Here is a 20,899-nt window from a genome sequence, read left to right as displayed (position 1 = left end):
AACCCCCCTGCTATGTGCAGGGTCGCCAACCACCAGACCAGGCTGCCCAGAGCCGCATCCAGCCTGGCCTTGAATGCCTCCAGTGATGGGGCATCCACAGCCTCCTTGGGCAACCTGTTCCAGTGCCTCACCACCCTCTGTGTGAAGGAAGGACTTGCAGCCTCCCAGCACTAGCATCTGAAGCCTCTCATCTGTGTAACATTCTGATGCGTGTATTCAGGAGAAAGGTGTATTTTCTTCAAATACTAACAGACATTAAATTCTCTCTTTTTTTTTTTTTTTGCTATCTTAAATAAGGTGAAGACTTTCTTTTTTACAAGTACAAAGCTTATGTACTCTTCTTTCTGTTCTCAATTTCTTTAATGTTCTGTAGCACAAATGAGTGTCACAAACCATCTGAAAGACACTCCTCGCGTTAGTTAGAAGGTCAGTAATCTACCTGCATACATTTCTCACATCTGAAGGCAAGATGGTTTCAGTCCAAACCTGTGTAAGTTCATACACTTATACTTTTTTCACTTATGCCTAATGAGCAATAAGATATACCTACATGTGTGCCTGAACTGCCCTTTATCTGCCCCTGATGTCTACAGCAACAGGATTGTCACATGTGCATCACTCCAGAGGTTGTGGAGTGGCACTAATAGAAAAGATTCTTGTGGACATGAGGTGAGGTGTGTGCTCCATCCTGAGCTGTGAATCAGACTCATCTGAAGCTCACAGCAAATGAATGTTTGCAGGCTTGCATGAACACTGAGGACAGAAAAGAACGAAGCAGTGAAAGTAAGCATGGGGAGAAGAATACAAGAGGGTTAAACTGAATTGTTTATACTATCTTACTCTGAATTTGAAATTTATTCCTTCCCGTAGCTCTGCTCTGTCTGCAAGACCATAAGAAACAGCTTCCCATACCAGCAAAGTGAAATCACAGCCCCGCTTGGTTTCAGGACTTTTAAGAGGAAAATGCTTGCTAAAATAAAAACAGCAGTAAGGAAAGGGAAACTTTGCAGTAACTAAAAATAAAGGCCCGGCACTTCATGAGATTGGTTATTTCATCTGTCCAAAGTTTGGAATTCCAGACACTGGGGTCGGGAGGTCGCCCAAAGGTTACTTTTCTCCCAGTCAAGAACAAACATAGCGGAATTGCACACCAGCCTCTTTTCCCAGCCCACTTGAGGAGTTGCCAAAGCTGCTTTTGGACGTGTTTGCAAGTGACGCAAAAATCTATTCTTAAACACAGACAGAATATACATCAGTCACTTAGCACAGAAGGAAACCATTAACATCAAAAGGGGTGGAGTAGAAAGGCTTTTTATATTACCAACTGCTCTCATAAATTTAACGCTAAGTGGAAGAATGTAATTGATTCCTATGTGCTCTTGATCTCATGTGGAAGGCGAATGCGTTTCTTTGGTTCAGCAGTGCTGCTGCAGACCATATAAATAAAACATGGCAGAAAACCAAAATCCAAAGCAAATGCCCTATTTGTTTCCTGAACCACGTTTCCATAATTCTGGTTTGTAATACATAAGCAAACTTCTTCTTTCAGACGTATTGAACTCCAGCTGAAATTCCCAAATGCTCCAAATAACATGGTAATATTTTACATGCTTTACCATATTTAGCTTCGAATGACTGTCATCACTGAATGAAGTTAATTCTCCCAAATAATCCTAGTGAAAGTATGAAGCGTACCCAAAAGGAACAGAAACACTGTGACTCAGATTGTTTGTACTTGTTTTATTTAGGACAATTTTGTGGGAATTGATGTTTTACTCCCTTAACGTCTATCGTGCGTTATTGCAGATGTTGTACGTGGACAGTTTACTTTTAGTAAGCCCTTCCAGAACCTGATGTTTCCTTAAATGGCAAACTCAACCCAAGGCTTCATTAACACGTCCCTTTTGTACCTTTTAAATTTCAATTGATGCAGGTAAGGCTGGCCCTGAATGATTGTTCCCTTGATTGTTAGTTAAATAAGTTAGGAGCAACTACAGTACCTTGTAAAAAGGCATGTTTAAAATGACCCTGCAAAAAAGCTAATCCTTCAAGCTATGTATTTTCCGTGTCAGGTGCATTCATCCATATCATGCACTCCAGAGTTGGCTGCAGCACCTCGGACACGTTAGGTCCATGTGGCACGTGGATCACAGCAGTGGAGACAGCTGTGGCACTGCACAGCAGGCAGGGAAAGCTTCATCCATACTGCAGTCCCTGCCCCGTGTGTGACCTGGAGTTGGAAGGGGAGGTATTGGTCCCCCTCCCCATCATTTGACATTGTTGAGGCACTGAGTAACAATCTGAGAAATCTGAAGTTGTCCAAAAGTTAGCATACCATATCTTCATGTGTTTTATGTGGAGGATGCTTGCGATACTGTTCGGTATCCTGTCTTGGTATTAATCCTCTAGAGCTATCCTGCTGTCCTCTGGCAGCATCCTCCTCCTGACACTAAGCTCTCTGAGCGTCCAGGTCACAGGATTTTCACACACTGGGATTTTTAATAGGCTCCAAGGCATCTGAAGCATGAAGTCTGACAGAAAATACTTAGTCATTTGTAAGTTGTAACTTAGGCAATGGGTACTTCAGAGTAATGCTAAGAAAACATGAAAAACTGAAACTAAATATTTTAGTGGCTTTACAGAGCAAAACTGGTATGTCTTGCATGTGTAGCTGGCTACAGCTTTGACATGCTAGTCTTGTTTCTGGAGCTTATGCAGAAATGGATGTGAACTGTACAAAGAAAACACCATGGAAAAGCTGAAATACTCATTCAAACCCTTTTACAGGTACTTAGCTTGCACAATTACATTTCTCCTTGGGCACTGAAATGAACCAAGAAGATTCAGCCTGCATTTTCCAACGAAGCCTAGATAATCTTTTCAAAAAGCTGCTTGAGTTTCAAGGGTGCTTCAAACAGATTTACTGTAGACTCTTAAATGGGTTTGAGATGTACACAGATCTGCTTTTCTTTTACAGAGCAATGTTGTGTTGTTGTTGGATACAAACAGTGGTGCCATCCGTCGGCTTTTGCTCTCGCCAGATGCTCAGGATTCTCCCAGGAGAACACCATGGTGGAGCAGCAAGGAAGAAACGGTGAGGAATAGCACTTGCCTCTTTTATCATAGAATCATAGAATGGCTTGGGTTGGAAGGGGCCTCAAGGATCATCAAGTTTCAACCCCACTGCCACAGGAAGGGCCGCAAACCTCCATATCTAATACTAGACCAGGCTGCCCAGGGCCCCATCCAACCTGGCCTTGAACATCTCCAAGGATGGAGCATCCACAACCTCTGTGGGCAGCCTGTTCCAGCACCTCATCACTCTCATAGTAATGAACTTAATATGCTCTTTTTGTTGGAAATCATTGCTTAATATTGCAAAAACAGCTCCAGGATCGTCTCTCTTACTATTTGGGGGACCCAAGGACTGAATTGTTTACTCTCACAGCAAAGATATAAATGTATTGTCAGAGGATGTGTGTATTTAAAATCTTCCTCCTTGGAGCTAGAACTGGGAATAACAAAACGTTTTGTTCCAAGGGATTATGTCCAAAGTAATGAACTAAATTATGATGTAGTTGTATGATTTGAGACAAGACAATCTAGATAGTATTTTGGTAAGTAATTAATGCAGTGAGTCTTAATGCAGGAAAAAGAAATGTTGTATGCTTTGAGGGGGGTCGGAGAAACTCACTGGAAATAATCTAACAAACCCTAATTGCTGTACGACATATTTTTGTACAGAGCAGCTACAGAATGTGCCGAGAGTTTTCACACAAAAACTGGCTGGTGTTCTACAAGGAAAAAGGGTGAGATTTAAATCACATGCTCGTATTTTATCAATTTATAATGGTTCACCTCACAGACATGCCTATCTAATTATTCTTCTTGTGGCTTCTGATTTGACAGAAACCGTCTTATTGTACTCGATGTATTAGAGGGCCAAACTCACACCATCTCACTGCCGATCAATCTGGGATCTGTCTTCCTGGTGGCTGAAGACCGGTGGCTCTTGGTGGAAAGTGAAACCAATCAGTCAGTTAAAACTGATTTTCTTAATGGCATTATTTCTCGTTTGTCCCTGGTTGATGTTCACTCCTGGTCTCAGAGTTGTTTTTAACCCTGTAGGATGACTAGACTTTTACAGCTGGTGTTCCAAATGCAGACTTGTTCTGGTGAAAGAGCAGAAAATTAACAGAGTGTGCCTACATTCACACCTCTGAAAATCTAGACTAGATTTAAATAGTCTTCTTTCTTATTTTTATATGGATGTGCAGCAGGTAGAAGTGGGCAAATAGTCATCAGCAGACAACAGTGCCTCTGGCTGGCTTACCCTTTCCTATCTCACAGATGTTTGGTAAATCACCTAGTTTTACAAAAAGGTGTTGATAGCCTTGTTTATATAAATGTAGAAAGTTTTCAGAAAATTGAAGTCCTTGTTTAGAGTTACGGGCTTAATCCGGAATTATTATAAATATGTGTCCTTTACAGGAAATTTCTTTTAATGAAGCGTGTCCATATGGAGGCTGAAGACAGTGAGGCTTGCCAGCTGTATGCCTTGAATGAAGAGCCAGCTGACATGGGATTTGGCTTAACAACGGGTATTGTATGCAAGCTTGGCTTGTTCTTTTTTGTCTTTTTTTTTAATCATTTCTGTGTTTGCAGCTGCACAAACAAGGCTCTTTTGCTTTAAAGGCCCGGGTAACCTTCCTTCTGATTTTCTTTTTGTCCTCCCCTGGTCACGTGTGGTTAACAACTTTTCACAAAGCGTGGCAAATTCTGTGCTCAGACTTCAGGTTGTTTAAATAAAGCATTAAGACCTTCAGTCGCGGACTTTCAGGAAATGTAGAGGCATACAGAAAGGAAAAGGAAAAAAGATTACTGGGCAGTCAGTAGCACATAGAAGGGATCACATCGGTTGGGAAATGCAGTCTGTACAGTCTTGCAAATCTATTACACACACTCGGTTGAGCTAGAATACATTCCCTAATGCTTTTAAAAATAGAAAGGTCTGAAAGGAGGTCACTATTCATAGAGATCTGCAGAAAGTGTGCAGGAGGCCACTGGGGCCATCATACCTGTGTTAAGAGCTAGGGGAAATCTGTGCTGTAAAAGTCCTAGATTCTCCCAGACAAGCGAAGCATGTCTTCTGCTACAGAAGAAGGCAGAAATCTCCAGTGGTCATCGCTCTGCCTGGTAAGGTCTGCTTGTCTTCAGATCTGATGACATTTTCAACCCTGAGCATTTGATCAGGGTGCACAAAATCCTTAGCCTACCTGGTGTAGTAACACTGGAATTGAATGTTCATCCCACCTAACAGTTAATGGGTTTTGACCTCTCTCCAGTGTCCAAGAGAGACAGAGGGGAAAAATACAGAAAGCACTATCTTTATATGCATTAAAGAGAGAAGAAAAGTCTTCCTGATCCTTGTGGCTAGCCTAAGTATGAAGAATGAGATAAACACAGTGTAAACATCATAGAGGCAAATATTACTGACAAACAAGAAATAAGGCTTATTTTACACAAACAGCAACAAATTTGATACTGAGTACTCTTTTCATAGGTGAAATATCTAGGATCCTTTTTATCTTTTGTGCAGTTTACTCTATCAAGTTATCAAGCTCCATCAGAGCACAGTTTCCTTCCTCTTACTACCGTATTTAGAAACCATTATAAAGTATTATTCCTTAGATGGGTAGAAACCCTATTAAAATTTACAGTCTGGAAGTATTTGAAGACAGTTTACTTCTGCATGCTTTTTCTGCTCTATTTATCCTTTGTTATCTGTTTTTTGGTTTTGTTTTTTTTTTTTGCCCCAATGTCAGAGGTTATCACATCCCCTTTCCTCTTTTTTTCCTAATCATCCAGCAAACCCAGAATATAGCATCTTCAGCCTGCTGTCATTCTTTGAGGCAGAACCCGTGGCAGGAAAGCTAAGGAAAGGTAGACCAGTGGGGGTTTTCCACTGAGCCAAGCTGGTAGTCCATTCCTCCTTTGAGGGAGGAAAGATTTTCTCCTGCTGCCAGGTGAACTAGATGGTCTGCTGGCTGATGTGGAAACAGTACACTGCTGAACTGAAGGTAGGGGGTGCTGACTGTGTTGGTATTTTGAGGCAAGGTAAAGTGCAGATAAAGTTGCACGGAATAAAATTTAGTTTTCCTTAACTTAAAGAAAAGGAGACCATTATTTACCAGGAGTGTGTTGCAAATAGCGGTGTTTAATTTACAAAGACAGAAAGACTGCCACCAAGCAGTTTCACACTGACACCTGTACAAACCTATATTTTGCCTTCTTGTGCATGTGCATTAAACCAATCTTTAATGAGATCACCTACTGCTACATTCTGTAGGCTTCCCGCCTCGTTTGCACAGCAGAGGGCAAAATTAAGTGGTACAAGCAAATATTTCCTAGCTAATATTTCCTGACTTCAAGTGCTCTACTCTATTTTATTTCCTGCTTTCTTTTTTATCTGTTTTATAGTATAGTGTAATCAAATCTTCTGTTCGTTAGTAAGTTTATGCTCAAAGTAATGGCAGTGATCGGCGCTCAGCGCTCATACGGTTAATGTTGTTTCCTATTACACATCTGGATTAAATGGCTTTCATTTTGTTTAATTTCCCTGTTTAGCATCAGAACTGTGTGTGCCGCACACAGTTGCAAGTGCCCAACTATCGTCAGAAAACCTCAGTGCAGCTGTGGGACTAAAGATCAGCTCCCCCAACAGGATTTTCTCAGATGAACACAATTATGCTACTGTTGTTATTGGTTTCCCAGACCTCATGGTAAATACCCGGCATTATTATACCGTGAAGTAATATGATCTCATTTGTTCTGTAGCCTATTAAGTACCTGTTTACGAAATGATACGGAAGAAGAAGGGAATGATGGTAAATGGTGCATTCGTGTAAAGTACATCTTTTAGTAGGATAGTCTAATCTAAAAGGTTTCCAGTGGCATTTGAAGTAATAACAAACTGGGCAAGATAATGTGCTGCACAGACAAAATTCACTGAAGATGAGTTCTAGATGGTGCTGGCTAGAGATATGCAATCACAGAATCATAGAATGGCCTGAGTTGAAAAGGACCACAATGGTCATCTAGTTGCAACCCCCCTGCTATGTGCAGGGTCGCCAAGCACCAGACCAGGCTGCCCAGAGCTACATATATTTTACAAATCATGTGTTTTGATAGTTTTTTTTAATTAAATATAGTGACTGGAAAAGAGTATATCAGTATCATTTTGAACTGTGAACGTTCTGCTCAGTGTGCAGCAGCCAGCAAACCTCTACATTTAAGAAAAAGATGAAGAAAATGGTAACTAACTTATGCTCCCTTTCACTATTTAATGATGTGATCAAGTATAAGTCGTGTATGCAATTGTGTCCACTCTGTATCCAAAAATTCTGTGACACAAACAGAAAAGGACTAGTGAAGAAAGTGAAACTTAGCAGTGTAATGACTAATGGTGTTGCAAACATTGGAGGTAAACATGGGGAAGACAGAAGTGGTATGCTTAATTCTTAATTTATATTTGCTGTCTGTTGATACATAGCGGAGGTGCTGTTTGTGTAATAATTTTTTTGTGATATTTGCTTAATAAATTGGGGCAAAGAAGGAAATTTAGCTGTTATCGGGCATGAATGTTGTGAAAAGACAAATGATGGAAGAAAACACTTTGAAAAGCGATATGATTCAAAAATACATCTTTGTCAGTAAAATATTCCCAATGTCTTTGCAGTTTGTTTTTGAATTTTACCTGATTTGGATTTATGCTATTGCCATTGCACTAGCTTTTCATAATATGAGAAGTGTAATCATTATGTATAGTATATTCATTATAAATATATTCCTGTAGTGATTTTAAATAGATATGAGTTAACTATGGAACACGTGAAATAGTGTAGAAGTGGAAGTGCCCAAGATGCTACACGCCTCTGCACTAACACTGGTGATGAAACACTTTGTTCTCCTTGACATAGACTGGAGCCCTGTATTTCTTGTACACGTCCATGTGAATGTGAATGTGAGGATGATAAAACACTTCAGATTCAGATCTATAGCTTCAGGTGTTAATGGTGTAGGTGCTTACATATGAGCAAGGTATCTAAGCTCTTGTTTATAATAGTAATGATCAGCTGGCAAGTGTAGAGACCTTAAGATTTGCTCTCTAGGCTCTGCTGACTGTTGTGGGAGATAAAACACACTTTGGATTTTTACACACCTACATTTATCCCTCTCTGAAGTTGTTGCAACTTCAGATCTTCAAGGAGTCTGATTTCCTAAAGCTTCCATAGGTGATCTGTTGTTTTCAGCTCCTTAGAGAAGTTTTTAATGACAAAATAGCCCAGGTCTTTTTTTTTTCTCATGTGATGATATGAGGGGTAATCGTAGTAACTACATTTGATCTGAATTTAGATGGAAAGTGGAACTTAATAAGAAACATTTGTTCTTAGGCTCAGTAGTAGCAACTCTATTTTTCATTAGCATCTTCTCTCTTGCAGTCTCCCAGTGAAGTGTACAGTTGGAAAAGAAACTCTCCTCTGAGTCGCAAACACGCTTCCCCTTCTGATTCATTTTATTATGGAGCCCGGAGGAAAAGAGGAGCTGCAAAACAAACCAATTGTGTAACTTTATTGGCTTCTAATCAAATAGTCAGAATTTTAGCACCTGGAGATGTGCCTTTGAAAGACATTTACCCAAAAGGTAAGAGGTTCATATACTTGTACTGCAACAACTGTACATGCTTGGTTTTGTTTTGTAAGCTGCATAGCTTGTGAATTCTTTACAAAATGTTTTTAAAGAATCACAAAGCAGGCATTTGAAGAGAAATGAGAGTAGTTACACTCATTTTGCCAACTTTAAGATCTATTTGGGTCTTAGTAACGTGCTTAATTGTACCTCCGAGGAATTAAACATGCTGCCTACACTATGAATATTCCAGTAGATAGCATCTCGCTTTGCCCTCACTGGGGACCAGCTAGAGGATTGTGATTGTTCCAGTTCAGCAGTCAGCCTTCACCAGTATTGTCAACCTCTGCTCAGTACCCAACTGATGCACCATTATAAGACATGCCTCATTTGTCAAAGCAGTTGTCCATGCATCTCAGTTTGAAGGCAAATCCTGGCTCTGTTTCCAGCAGGGACAGCAGGAGAGGGTATTTTGAGAATGCATGCAGCCCTATCGCTTCTGTGTCTTTGCTTTCATACTTGAGATCTCAACATTTGTCATTGTTTTATTAAGGATGCTGCAGGGTACATTTCTGCCTCACTTTTTAAATGTGTTTATGGACCTGTTGTGCTCAAATTTGTCTGGTCCCTTTTTGAACTCGTGTGTCTCTACAGAAAGTTCATAAGTTCACTACTCCCTGTCATGAACCAATCTCTTATAAGGTTTATCAAGTGCCCCTTGTTCTAGCATTGAAGGTTGTGTGAATAACAGTTCTTCATTTATCTTGACCATCACCTACATGCCTTGGTAAACTACAGTCACATCTGCCTTCTCTCCAAACTGAAGAGACCCAGGCTTCTTACTTCTCTTGTCCAAGATGATGGGCAACATTTACATACAGTAAAACCAACCTCCACTTGCACGCTAATAAAACAGACATAGGCAAACAGACTTTCAGACTCTTCTGTGCTGTCACGCCATGTTTTCTGTTATTGTATTTTTTAGCTTCTTCAGCCAGTAACTGAAAATGTGCCACTTAGTGATAAGCAGCAGAATCTGTGAGTTTTGCTCCTCTCCAAGGAAAAAGGAATCTCAAAAGAGAAAGCCCAAAAGTGTTGTATATGGTAGAAGGGCAGGTTTTTTGAATTTATCAACACAAGAAGCTATTCTTGCTTTGTGCTATTTGAACTCTCTGTTCCAGAATAGGTGTTTTATTCCAAATTAACTCGCTTTTCCAAGATAAATGATCTATGTGCTCGCACATAACACAGATTAACTTCCCTGTGTAAGTAAAATCTTTGATTTATAAATTACCAAAAGAAAAAAAAAAAAGGTAGAAAAGCAAGTAACTGAAAACATTTACTTGAATCATAGAGTCACAGAACGTCCTGAGTTGGAAGGGGCCCTCAAGAAACACTGAGCCCAACTCCTACCTTCACACAAGACAAAGCAAGAATTAAACCATTTTCTGAGAGCACTGTCTAAATGCATCTTGAACTCCAGTAACTTGATGCTATGACCATTCTCCTGGGGAGCCTAGTTCAGTGCCTAACCACCCTCTAGTGAAAAGCCTTTTCCTAACACCCAACCTGACCCTCCCCTGACACAGCGCCATGTTGTTCCCTCTGGTCCTGTTGCTGTCACCAGAGAGCAGAGCTCAGCACTGCCTCTCTGCTCCCCTTGTGAGGAAGATGTAGGCTGCCATAGAATCATAAAATCACCTGAGTTGGAAGGTACTTTCAAGGATCATCAAGTCCAACTCCGGGCTCCACACAGGACCACCCAAAACTCAAACCCTGTGTTTGAGAACATTGTCCAAACACTTTTTGAACTCTAGAAGCTTGATGCCATGGCCACTGCCTTGGGGAGCCTGTTCCAGTGGCCAACCACCCGTCCCCTCAGCCTCATCTTCTCTGGGCTGAACAAACCAAGGGACATCAGCCAGCTCTTTGAGTACCCTAGGATGAATCCCATTGGGCCCCATAAACTTATATGCATCCAACTGGAGCAGCAAATTCCACACAAGTTTAGATTTGGCCAGGAGTATATCATGTCTGCAGTCACAGTCCTCCAGCTTGAGGCTCCACTGATCCCAGGGCTCATCATGGATGTTGAAAGCAGAGGTGAAGAAGGCACTAAACGTTTCTGCTTTGTCTATATCCTTATTTGTGAGGTGACTGTCTTCATCAAGTATAAGATCAGCATTATCTCTGGTCCTCCTTTTGCTGTTAACATATTTTGAAAAGCTCTTTTTATTGTTGCCCACAGTACCGCACAGTTTCAACTCTAATTGAGCTTTGGCTGCACAAATTTTCTACCTATAGTGGCAAACAGCATCTCTGTAGTCCTCCCATGTTGCTCGACCTCACTTCCAGCAGCCATACGCTTTCTGCCTATGAAGAATTCCACTCTAGAAGAATTAGAAAAGCAAAGTCTATGTCAAGCATGTCCAACTTGCTGCTCACAGGCCGCATGCAGCCCAGCACATCTCATAGCGCATAGGAAACAAAGGGGTGGGACTGAATTCCTCCATGTGGAAAAAATGACACCCATGGACATTCATTGACACTTGCTGAACATTTATGGAGGCCAAACAGTGGATGCGAGCACAGTGAGTCAGTGGGTGGTGCGTTTCAGCAGTATCAGCAGTGAAAGTGGGTCACCTCTACTGGTGCTGATTTTTATGAGCACAGCATGCATGCTCTTGTTCGTCACTGGTAGAAGTGCATAGCTAATGGCAGTGACTATGTTAAAAAATAATGTTTTGTTAATAATGTTAAAAAATAATGTAATGCTGAGAATTTACTTTATCAAACATAGTTACTGTGCTCATCGTACCTGTTGAGGTTTCCATGAAACAAATAGGAGGCGTTACTTTCAGAGTAACCTACACATATTAAACTGATGTTAAGAAGTGCTAACATACCACAGAAGCTTCGCTTCATACACAGTTCCATGTCAGATGCCATTCTGTCAGACTGCCCCTCTTCTGCCATCTGTTGCATAGCAACAAAATGTAATGGAATACTGATGTGAAGGTTCCTACTGCCATACCACCGTTCTTCATGAAGACTGAGTACAAATGACCTGAGCAAATTCTCTGTCTGAGAACTGGTTCTCTGTGACTAAGTGATTTAATTTATCTTAGCTAAACAAGATGTTAACTTTTTATTCCTCAACTTTGGTGCTCATGAATAGTGGCAGATAGCTTTAAATGTATAGAAACATTGTGAGGTATGTTTTGTAAAGCACTGTTTGGCCATATAAGTTCAAAATTCAAGGCCTTCTTGAAGATCATTACCATTGATTTTTCTTTTCTAAATCATGTTTGAATGTATGTAATAGCAAAACTGATCGTAAGTGAATCATATTTAATATGACCTTACTGATATGATTAAACTAGACTCTAGGTTTTCTATTCCATTAACATTTTTCAGGGCTTTAGACATTTTCTATTTAAGAGTTAATGGTCTGTTTTTCCCGTGGAAAGGGAGCTATAAGTGGAGTCCTTCGAAGACCTTACTAGTACAATACTGACGCCGCCATAAAAATGGCAGATGACAACTAGTTTTAATATGATGTACGTGGATGTAGAAAAGAAGTCTAAATTCTAAATCCAAGATGATGGGCTGATCATTACATCTGAAATGATGATGAGCTGATCGTTGCATCTCAAGAGCACGATTCTGGAATTATGACATATGGTCTCATTAAAATAGTTCAAATCTCAGCAAGCACATCAAATTCTAAGAATTACCAGGGGACAAACAAAGGAAAAGCGAATCTTTGTGCTGTTGTGTAAATCTATGCATCCTAGAGAAAGTGCAGAAAAGGGCAACAAAAATGAGCAATATTGCTTCAGCCAGATCTCCTGAACTAGGAGACAAGATCAATAAAGGGAGATTTAGTGGAGCTCTAAAGAATGTGGATGGCATGATGGCATGGAGATGTGGAAAATGCAATGATTTTATGCCTGGTACCAAAATTAGGGGCAACCAGTAATGGCAGTAGGAGCTTCATCAAGGCAAGCAAGAAGAGATGGTTCTTCCCAGAGGGGAGAAACAACATTTAAAACTATTTGCCAAAGGATGTTGTAAATGCTGAAACATGGAATGTTAGTAAATGCGTAGACATAAAACATCATCAAAAGACACCATGTCCAGCTCAAGAAGCCTCTCCATTGGAACTTGTTTGAGTCTTGAGGAATGTGCTGTGTACTCTTGCCACTAGTTCTTACACTTTTCAATTATCTAACTTGGAGTCAGGGCGCTATTTGAAGGACCTAGTATTGTCATTGTTAAAGCATGTATCCAAAATCTGTCCACCGAAAAAGGGGTTACAGAGGAAAGAGATACACATCCACGTACTCTCTTGGCAGGTGAGATTGTTAGGTCTGACTCCCTACTGTGCAAATTTGATATCCAGCATTTGCAGCACCCTCTGTTGGGCTACGCTTCTCTTCTGGAATTTGGCTCTCACTGACTGATATGATATTTAATTGAGTGTACACTTAATGGCTGCCAGTAGCTGCTTAACATGTAGTCTGGGAACTCTGGGTATTCCATGTGGCTTATTCTTGATTGTTCTGCATAATTTACAGACAGCCTTTGGACATTTGGTAATGCTCCATAGTGAAACAAAGGCATCCTATTATTCAGAATTGAGCAATGTGGCAGTCCCTTGAAGTTCTTGCACTAATGTTTACTCTAACAACTTGTTTTATATTCTTACTTCTGCTTGCTTGTCTATCAGGCTGTCTTTCTCATCTTCTTGGACAACCAGTCGGTTCTGGCACACAGCTTTCCATTTCTATTAATAATTCAAAGTACTCAGCCAAAGTCTGGTGTACTCCAATATGTATTACCAAAACTCTTCTAGGAACAACAAGGAAAGAAATCATTTCCTTTGTTTTATCAAAACAGTAAGCTAGAGTAATAGTTATGTTTGAAAAGTAACTATAACAAGAATTAATTTCCTCAAAGATTGCCAAATAGATGTATGGCCACAAAATGTAAACTCAGACAAGAGTTCATGGCAGCATCCCACAGATTAGAATTACTGTTTATTCTAATAACAAGGCTATAGAAATGAGGGCTGCTTGAGAGTAAATATTTACTTGGATTCTCAGCACTTTCCATATATGAATATAAAATAACAATCTGTTACTAAGTGCATATCTCTATTAGTGTGACTGGGACGACATGAAATACAACACACGGTTACAGGAATAACCCCAACACGTCATCTGGCCCACCTGTTTGTATACGGACAGGATGTCACATGTTTAGACTCTTCTTGACTGTTGTTTTTCAAACATTTATCTTAAAAAATTTGAAGTGATTCTAAGGCTTTCCTGACCAGTCTGTTGCAATGCTGCACTCTCCTCGTACAACAAAAGGTTTTCCTCCTCTCCATCCTGTTTTGTTATAAATTAATATAAAAAAATTATGCTGCCTCCACTCGATCAGAATTATACTTCCCTCTTGATAAGAAGTGTTAAGTGTTAAGATATTATGGTGTGTTTTATTTCCTGTAGCTTTCTCTTTTTGGACAAAAAATAAAATAAAATAAAATAAAATAAAATAAAATAAAATAAAATAAAATAAAATAAAATAAAATAAAATTGATTCCTTAAATTTGCCCTTATAGCCCGCCTGTTCTAACCTCTTTGCCAGGTCCTCTTACCCAGGACTTGTGTGTCTACATTTTCTTCTGTTTGGTGTTCTGAGATGGGTATAACTATTTTTCTCCCTCAGGCTTCAGCAGAAAGAGGACAAACTATATTTGTTTAGATCTGATGTTCATATTAATATAAAACCTACTTTTTGTTTTCCTGCTCCGGCAGCAGCATAGCATCTATTTACTTTGTATGTTCATGGCAAGATCGTTGACTGCAGTTCTAGGGCCCAGACAGTTATTTCTGTATTGCACTTAAACATTTGGTTACCTTTTCCTCAGCTTTCTACTTTGCAGTCCCTTTTCTTTTTGTAATTTAATCTGATTGATTTTTCTTTCTAATTTATCAACCGCTCTTTAATTACAATTCTACCTCTTCCAGTTCAGTACCTCTATGTCTATCTACATGTTCCACATCCTTTACTGGAATTTTTTGAGAGTATCTTACTTTCCATTAGTATCCAGAGAGAGAGTGCATTTTTAAGCATTAGCAAGATCTAGGCAAAACAGAAAATGCTCTGTGGCCTACAAACATGTATTTTACCAGATTTTTTTGTCATTTCTCATTGTTTTATGTTTACATTCTTAAAGAATGATCAGTAAATAAAGCCAATAAACTACTGTAAATATGCATATTGTAGATACGTAAGTACTGACCTTTGGGGTGAGGGGAGATAATCGTAGAGTGGCCTGCGTTGAAAAGGACCACAATGATCATTGAGTTTCAACCCCCCTACTGTGTGCAGGGTCGCCAACCACCAGACCAGGCTGCCCAGAGCCACATCCAGCCTGGCCTTGAATGCCTCCAGGGATGGGGCATCCACAGCCTCCTTGGGCAACCTGTTCCAGTGCGTCACCACCCTCTGGGTGAAAAACTTCCTCCTAATATCCAACCTAAACCTCCCCTGTCTCAGTTTAAGACCATTCCCCCTTGTCCTGTCCTTGTACTGTAGATATGCACTTTGTGCACCTGTGCGTTACACTTTACTTACTTGAATGTTGGGTCCCCTTATATTACTAGTCTTAGTGGTCCTTCTTTGTGCTGTATGCATGCACCAGCACTTCTGCAAGTAACGTCAGTCTCTCCATTTCAAGGAGACTTGCAAGAAGTGTTGTTCAATTTAAAGCAACAATGTTTACTTTGATGTAATTGAAAAATTTTCCAATGAGAATTAGAAGTACAGTATTTTGAAACATTCTTCAGTATGCTTTTTGAATCAGATGTGCAATTGGCGTTATCTTCAGTAACAGATAAATACAGTAAGTTAGGGATTGCAGTAATGCCTGATCACTGCTTTTGTGAGAAGGGCTATGTTTATGTGTAATTTTGACATTTACTGTGCAAACACATTGTTCTTATATAATCGTGCCTGTCTATTTGCTCGCAATCATAATAGCAAAACATTTTAGTGTTTGCAAGTTATAGTCCTGCGTCGAATGTAAAGGTTCATCATTTTATGACAGGTATTGTATAATGAAGTGTTTCAATTTAATCTCCTAAATGCAAATGCAATAACCAGTTAATCATGCAGCAGGAAAATAAGATTTGTTTGTTTTCAGATGTTGCTCCCCCACAAGCTGCTGGATACTTGGAAGTAACAGATCTGAACTCGAAGAAAATCAAATACATTGCTATTCCTAGGTAAGTTGTTCTATTGATTAGAGCAGCCTCTGCCTCACAGGAAGAGCAAACAGAATTTAATGTGTATTATTAGTTTGAGATAAGCAAATATTTCTTCTGGTGTGGAAAGTGAAAGTGAATGATACTCAGTATGACACTCTTCCTCCTTCTGGCATAGTTAGCTTGGTCAAATGCCAGCATAACTCTTCTTCACTTGAATTAATACATGCCAATTTCAGTCTTAGAGGTATACGTGTTACAGCTTCTTTGCTCTTCTAAGCTATGAACAGTAGTATTAATTAATGCAAGTTGCAAATCATTGTACAAGTCATTAATAGCACTAAGAAAGTGCAAAGAATCTTTCCTCTTTTAACTAAATTTCCTTTCGTATTATGTTAGATCCCCTTTTCAGCAGTAAATCTTCATCTGCAAATTGAGTGCTTGTTTATAACAGTACTAAGATTCTCTGTACGTAAACCTGTGCCATCTTTAAATGAGTGTTGAAGTCCTCACCTGCTCATACGTCACTTTAAGGTGATGTGGAGAAACCTTCCTCAGTGCTCAGGTCAAGCTGTCTCGTATTTCTTTTGTAGTTCTGTGTTTTTCTATAGCACATTTTTAATTTTTTTATATTCTTTACAGTATTTTTGGTAAAGATGATCTTCAGGTAGATAAGATACAGCAGTGGACGAGGCTTTCATGAATAGATGTCACTCAGTCATAGCAAGTTTCAGTAGGTGGAATCTTTCAGATAAAATAGTAGATCTGTGGGGCTTAATTATGGTCTCTCGTGGAATGAGGGTGTCATTTCATTTAATTGCCACCTTAGCTACAGAATTACTCGTCTTCTTTTTGATTGCAACTTTGAGATTGATCACAACCACTCTTGTTTTTCAGCCCAGGTTCTCTCTCTCCGTATACATCTTGGCTCTCTAAGATCTCAGATGCTGATGCCCTCTTGGCACCACTGGGCAAAGTAGGCTTGGTTAGTGTGGACATGGGAGGTGGTGTGAGGCTCTGGGAGACTGGACTCGAAAGCCTGCAGCGTTCTTTGCAGGACTGGAGGAACATGATTGGACAAGAGGATGGTCGGCCTGTGCAGGTAGGAATTCCCTAAGCTGAGGTAAAAAACATTTAGTAAGTTGATACAAATGACTTTTTTTTTTTTTCCTCAGGTGGGAGAAGGGTGAGGGGAGAGATGCATTGAAAAACAGTAAGAAGTAGAAACATGCCTGCAGGAAAAATTGAATAGATGTCTTCACTGAAAAATAACCACACACAATAGCTTAATTACCGAGCTGATTTGTGACCCCTGTAATTATGGTTACTGACATTTCTCTTTGTCGTTCAGTGTTAGGATTGGGAGCGTTGCCAAATTTCAGTGCATTACCATGTAAATTAATTCTGTATCTCATGCTGATTTTTAACTGCAACTTTCAAAATACGAAATAGTAAAATCAGTGTTTAAAGGAAGCATATGGAATCATAGAGTCGTAGAATCATAGAATGGCTTGGTTTGAATGGGATCTCAAGGATCATCAAGCTCTAACCCCCCTTCATGTACTGACTAATTTGTAGGGTCACCAGGGCAACGCAAATGGAAAATCCAGAACTTTTCAATTGCATCTTTAATTTTTGTTAGTATCATTCTTACCTTGGGAACTGGAGTGTGCATTAGGAAGCGCTTTTGAGTAGGAAGACCCTGTGTCTGTCTACAGCTGCAATTATTTCTGCTTCATGAGTTTTTGTAATCACTTTCACAGTATGTTAAAATGGGAAAAGAGAATGAATCATCTCTAAATTAGATCTCTCTATATTATTGTTTACAAAGAGTCCAGATATTCCAAGCGTGAATGAGATTTATTAGGCAGAAAACAGCCCTTCTATCACTTTCTTTTCCCACACGAGTTCCCTTTCCACAGGACAATTACATAACTCGTGCAAGAACTGACATGTTCTTGTTACTGGATCATAGCAGATGCCTTTTGTAAAAGTCAAGAGAGAGGAAAACTGTTACCCAGTAACACATTTGTGTGGTTTCATGTTGCTGTACCAGTGCAGTTTTTGTTGCCTGTGTAGTAGCACTATCGCCATCTTATGGTCAGATATCATCAGTTTACATCAGCTCAATTTAACCTACTGATACGGTTGGCTGGTAGGAATGAAAGGAGCCAGAAGGAGCAGTTAAGAGTTTTAATTGTTTTAAAGGTTTTTTTTTTTCCTTCTTTTTTAAAATCTTTTTTTGGTAACTGTTGTAATCTTATTTGATGATATTATTGTAGTGTCCATCATAGTCAACCAAATATTAGAGAATACTGTCTTGGAAAGTTAAGCATCATCAGAGAATTTTCAGTCATTTAACTGCTGATGTCAAGTAGTCACTTTACAGAAAGGTTCAGAGGTTTTCCTACAGTCATAAAGCAGTTTTCCAGATCTGTAGAATTCCTCTCTCCTGACAGACTACTTCTCTAAATAGTAGACACACTACAGGGTTAGCTCTTCTTAGCTCTTCTTAGCATATCTGTTAGAGCTTAGCATATCTCTGTCAACACAGAATATTCAGCTCAAGCTGGTGGTTTGTCAGAATTCAAAATGGCTCACTGTTTGATTTGGACTTAAGGGCTGGAACACAGCATCCCATATGCTCTTTGAACCTGCATGTTTATCACTAACTTCTGTTTCTCGACTGCACATGCTTTGCTTTAGGTGGAATGATTGTGAGACCTAAGAAGCTTTATTTACTGAGATATTACAGAGTGATAAGCAAGAGGAATCTTATCTTTTATTTTATGTACATCTCAGATAAGATAATAGACACATAGATGTTGTGAGAACTCTAAACTTTGCTATTTGGGCATGAGGGCCTTCCCCTCTCCCACTTAACTCAATTTTTCAATGGACATAGACTTAAAAGCAGTACTTTATTAAAGCATTCATTTCTGGAAATGAATGGATGCTGTTAACTTGAAAATACGTGCATGTAGATTCCTTCCATAAGATGAGCTTGGCAAGAACTCAAATGTTTCCTCTTCTAGAGATAACTGCTTTGCTAAGAAGACTGCAACTTAATATTACCCCATAGTCATGTTTATAAAATTATTTTGCAGCCACACGTTGATCTGCTTATTCAAGAGTATCAGTCACGTTCTTCTATATAATGTTTCATGCTCAGATACATATTAAGTATCTCAAAATCTAATGAGGCATCTCCAATTCCTTAACAAAATCCATCATTCCCAATCTTGCAGCAGAAGCTTGCTTAAGAAAATTGTCAGTGTTCCACTTACTGCTAGAATTCATCCCCCCTGCCAATTTACTATTCCTTGAAAGCTGCTATTGATGCATCCCACAAAGCTAGTACGGGCTTAACAAAGCTTAATAGCTCAACATCCACACTTTCACAGTGCCATTCCTTCACCAACACGAGACCCATCTTGATGATTGGGAACCACGGTTCTGGAAAATCACACAAAATCTCTGCAAAGCTTTGCCAGACTTTGAAAAAAAGAAGGAATTAGAGTACTTTCAATATAAGCAGAGATTCAGAGGAACGGAAAGAAATCTTCAACTAGATTTCAGTTTGAACTGTTAATATTATCCATCTTCAAGCTTTTTGGCTTTCAGAAACACATTAGATCTCAGAAACAGCCTGTATGTACATAAGCAATGAAACAGTGGAAAACAAACAGCTGTTCCAGGGATATTCAGTAATTAGACTCCTATGATTTAATGTCATGATTTAATGTCATGATTTAATGTCATTTGTTTTGTACTGTTGATACACTCAGCAGAGTTCAAGCTGCCGAAGTCTTGAGGCAACAAAAATAGTTTTTGGAAGTAGGACTTATGCTTATATTAATTTTCACTTGTACGGTCGGGCCAGAAATTGTCTTCGTGTATTGAAGTTTTAAACTCAGAGCATGAGTGCAGTATTCAAAAATGATCAAATTGGAGTGCCTGGCATACAAATCTAAATAAAACACTGGATTCTCTGAAGCTATAAACACAACTTGAAACCTGTGAATTGTTGAGCTTTTTCACTTTTTTTTTTTAAATAGTTCTGACATACCCTGGCTGTGGTTTTTCAGTAAGCTTAGTTCACTGTTGTGTGTTCTCTAGGTAGAGTACAATGCTTACATGAAGGTAATTGAGGGATGCATCATTTTGAGATATTGAAGATCCTTAGGGACCTGAAATCTCTGCAACTAAATCTTTATTCATTTATATGTGACTGCTAGCAAAAACATTTCTTCCTGTATTCATTCCTCTTAATTCTCTTTTACTGTAAATTGTTGCTCTGAATGTTTTGTGCTGTATATATACTTAGAATGTCATTGCTTTCAAAAGTCTCAGGACAAACCTAAACCATTCGAGTGCATAAAAATGTTCAAAAAATATAGAAAAGTTAGCTTGTAATGCATACTATATGTATATGAACCTCGAAGCACAATCACAGCTTCATTGGCAATCCTTTGTGTAGTTTTGATCTTGACAGTATTACCATGCCAAATGACATCCTAAAGCTGGAGACAATCTCTTGTCATTTCAGTAGCAAGTCTGCAAAAGACACATTATCTGAGACGTGCATCAGATGAGTTTGTGCCATTTGTGGTTATGGACCAAGGCCTGAGGAGTTCAATGGTTGCAGCTCTTTTAATTGCATGTGGACTCCTCTCTCTCATTTCCTATTGGCAGTACATCAGACCTTCCTCACCAGTATTCAAGTACCTAAGCTAGCTTCGTGAGGAAATCGTGTTCTCATCTGACTTGAGCAGTTAGCAATCAAATAAAAGAACCTTTTTCCTCTTACCCATCTTCCTGTTCTAATCCTAAATATAATGTTTCTCGTCTTCTGGAAGGTCCCAGCTCTTAGAGGCTGAAGATCTTCCTGTTTTACAGTACACTGGCTTCTTCAATGTTGATTATTGCTTACA

The 20,899-nt window shown here is 39.4% G+C and overlaps 1 protein-coding gene across 1 annotated transcript in view; it reads left to right on the top strand.

Moving 5' to 3' along the window:
- VWA8 (von Willebrand factor A domain containing 8) overlaps positions 1 to 20,899 on the top strand; it is a 181,262-nt gene that overhangs the window by 119,057 nt on the left and 41,306 nt on the right. The window contains exons 30-37 of the mRNA XM_425624.8: positions 2,978 to 3,094; positions 3,745 to 3,809; positions 3,910 to 4,035; positions 4,492 to 4,601; positions 6,628 to 6,782; positions 8,502 to 8,703; positions 15,905 to 15,986; positions 16,863 to 17,067. Of these exons, the coding sequence (XP_425624.5) occupies positions 2,978 to 3,094; positions 3,745 to 3,809; positions 3,910 to 4,035; positions 4,492 to 4,601; positions 6,628 to 6,782; positions 8,502 to 8,703; positions 15,905 to 15,986; positions 16,863 to 17,067 (1,062 nt within the window). The remainder of the gene's footprint in view (positions 1 to 2,977; positions 3,095 to 3,744; positions 3,810 to 3,909; positions 4,036 to 4,491; positions 4,602 to 6,627; positions 6,783 to 8,501; positions 8,704 to 15,904; positions 15,987 to 16,862; positions 17,068 to 20,899) is intronic.

The sequence above is a fragment of the Gallus gallus genome, chromosome 1 (genome assembly GCF_016699485.2).
Source record: "Gallus gallus isolate bGalGal1 chromosome 1, bGalGal1.mat.broiler.GRCg7b, whole genome shotgun sequence".
Lineage (NCBI taxonomy): Eukaryota > Metazoa > Chordata > Aves > Galliformes > Phasianidae > Gallus > Gallus gallus.
Note: the sequence above shows the minus strand (reverse complement) of the source record. Positions and strands in the feature narration are given on the sequence as shown.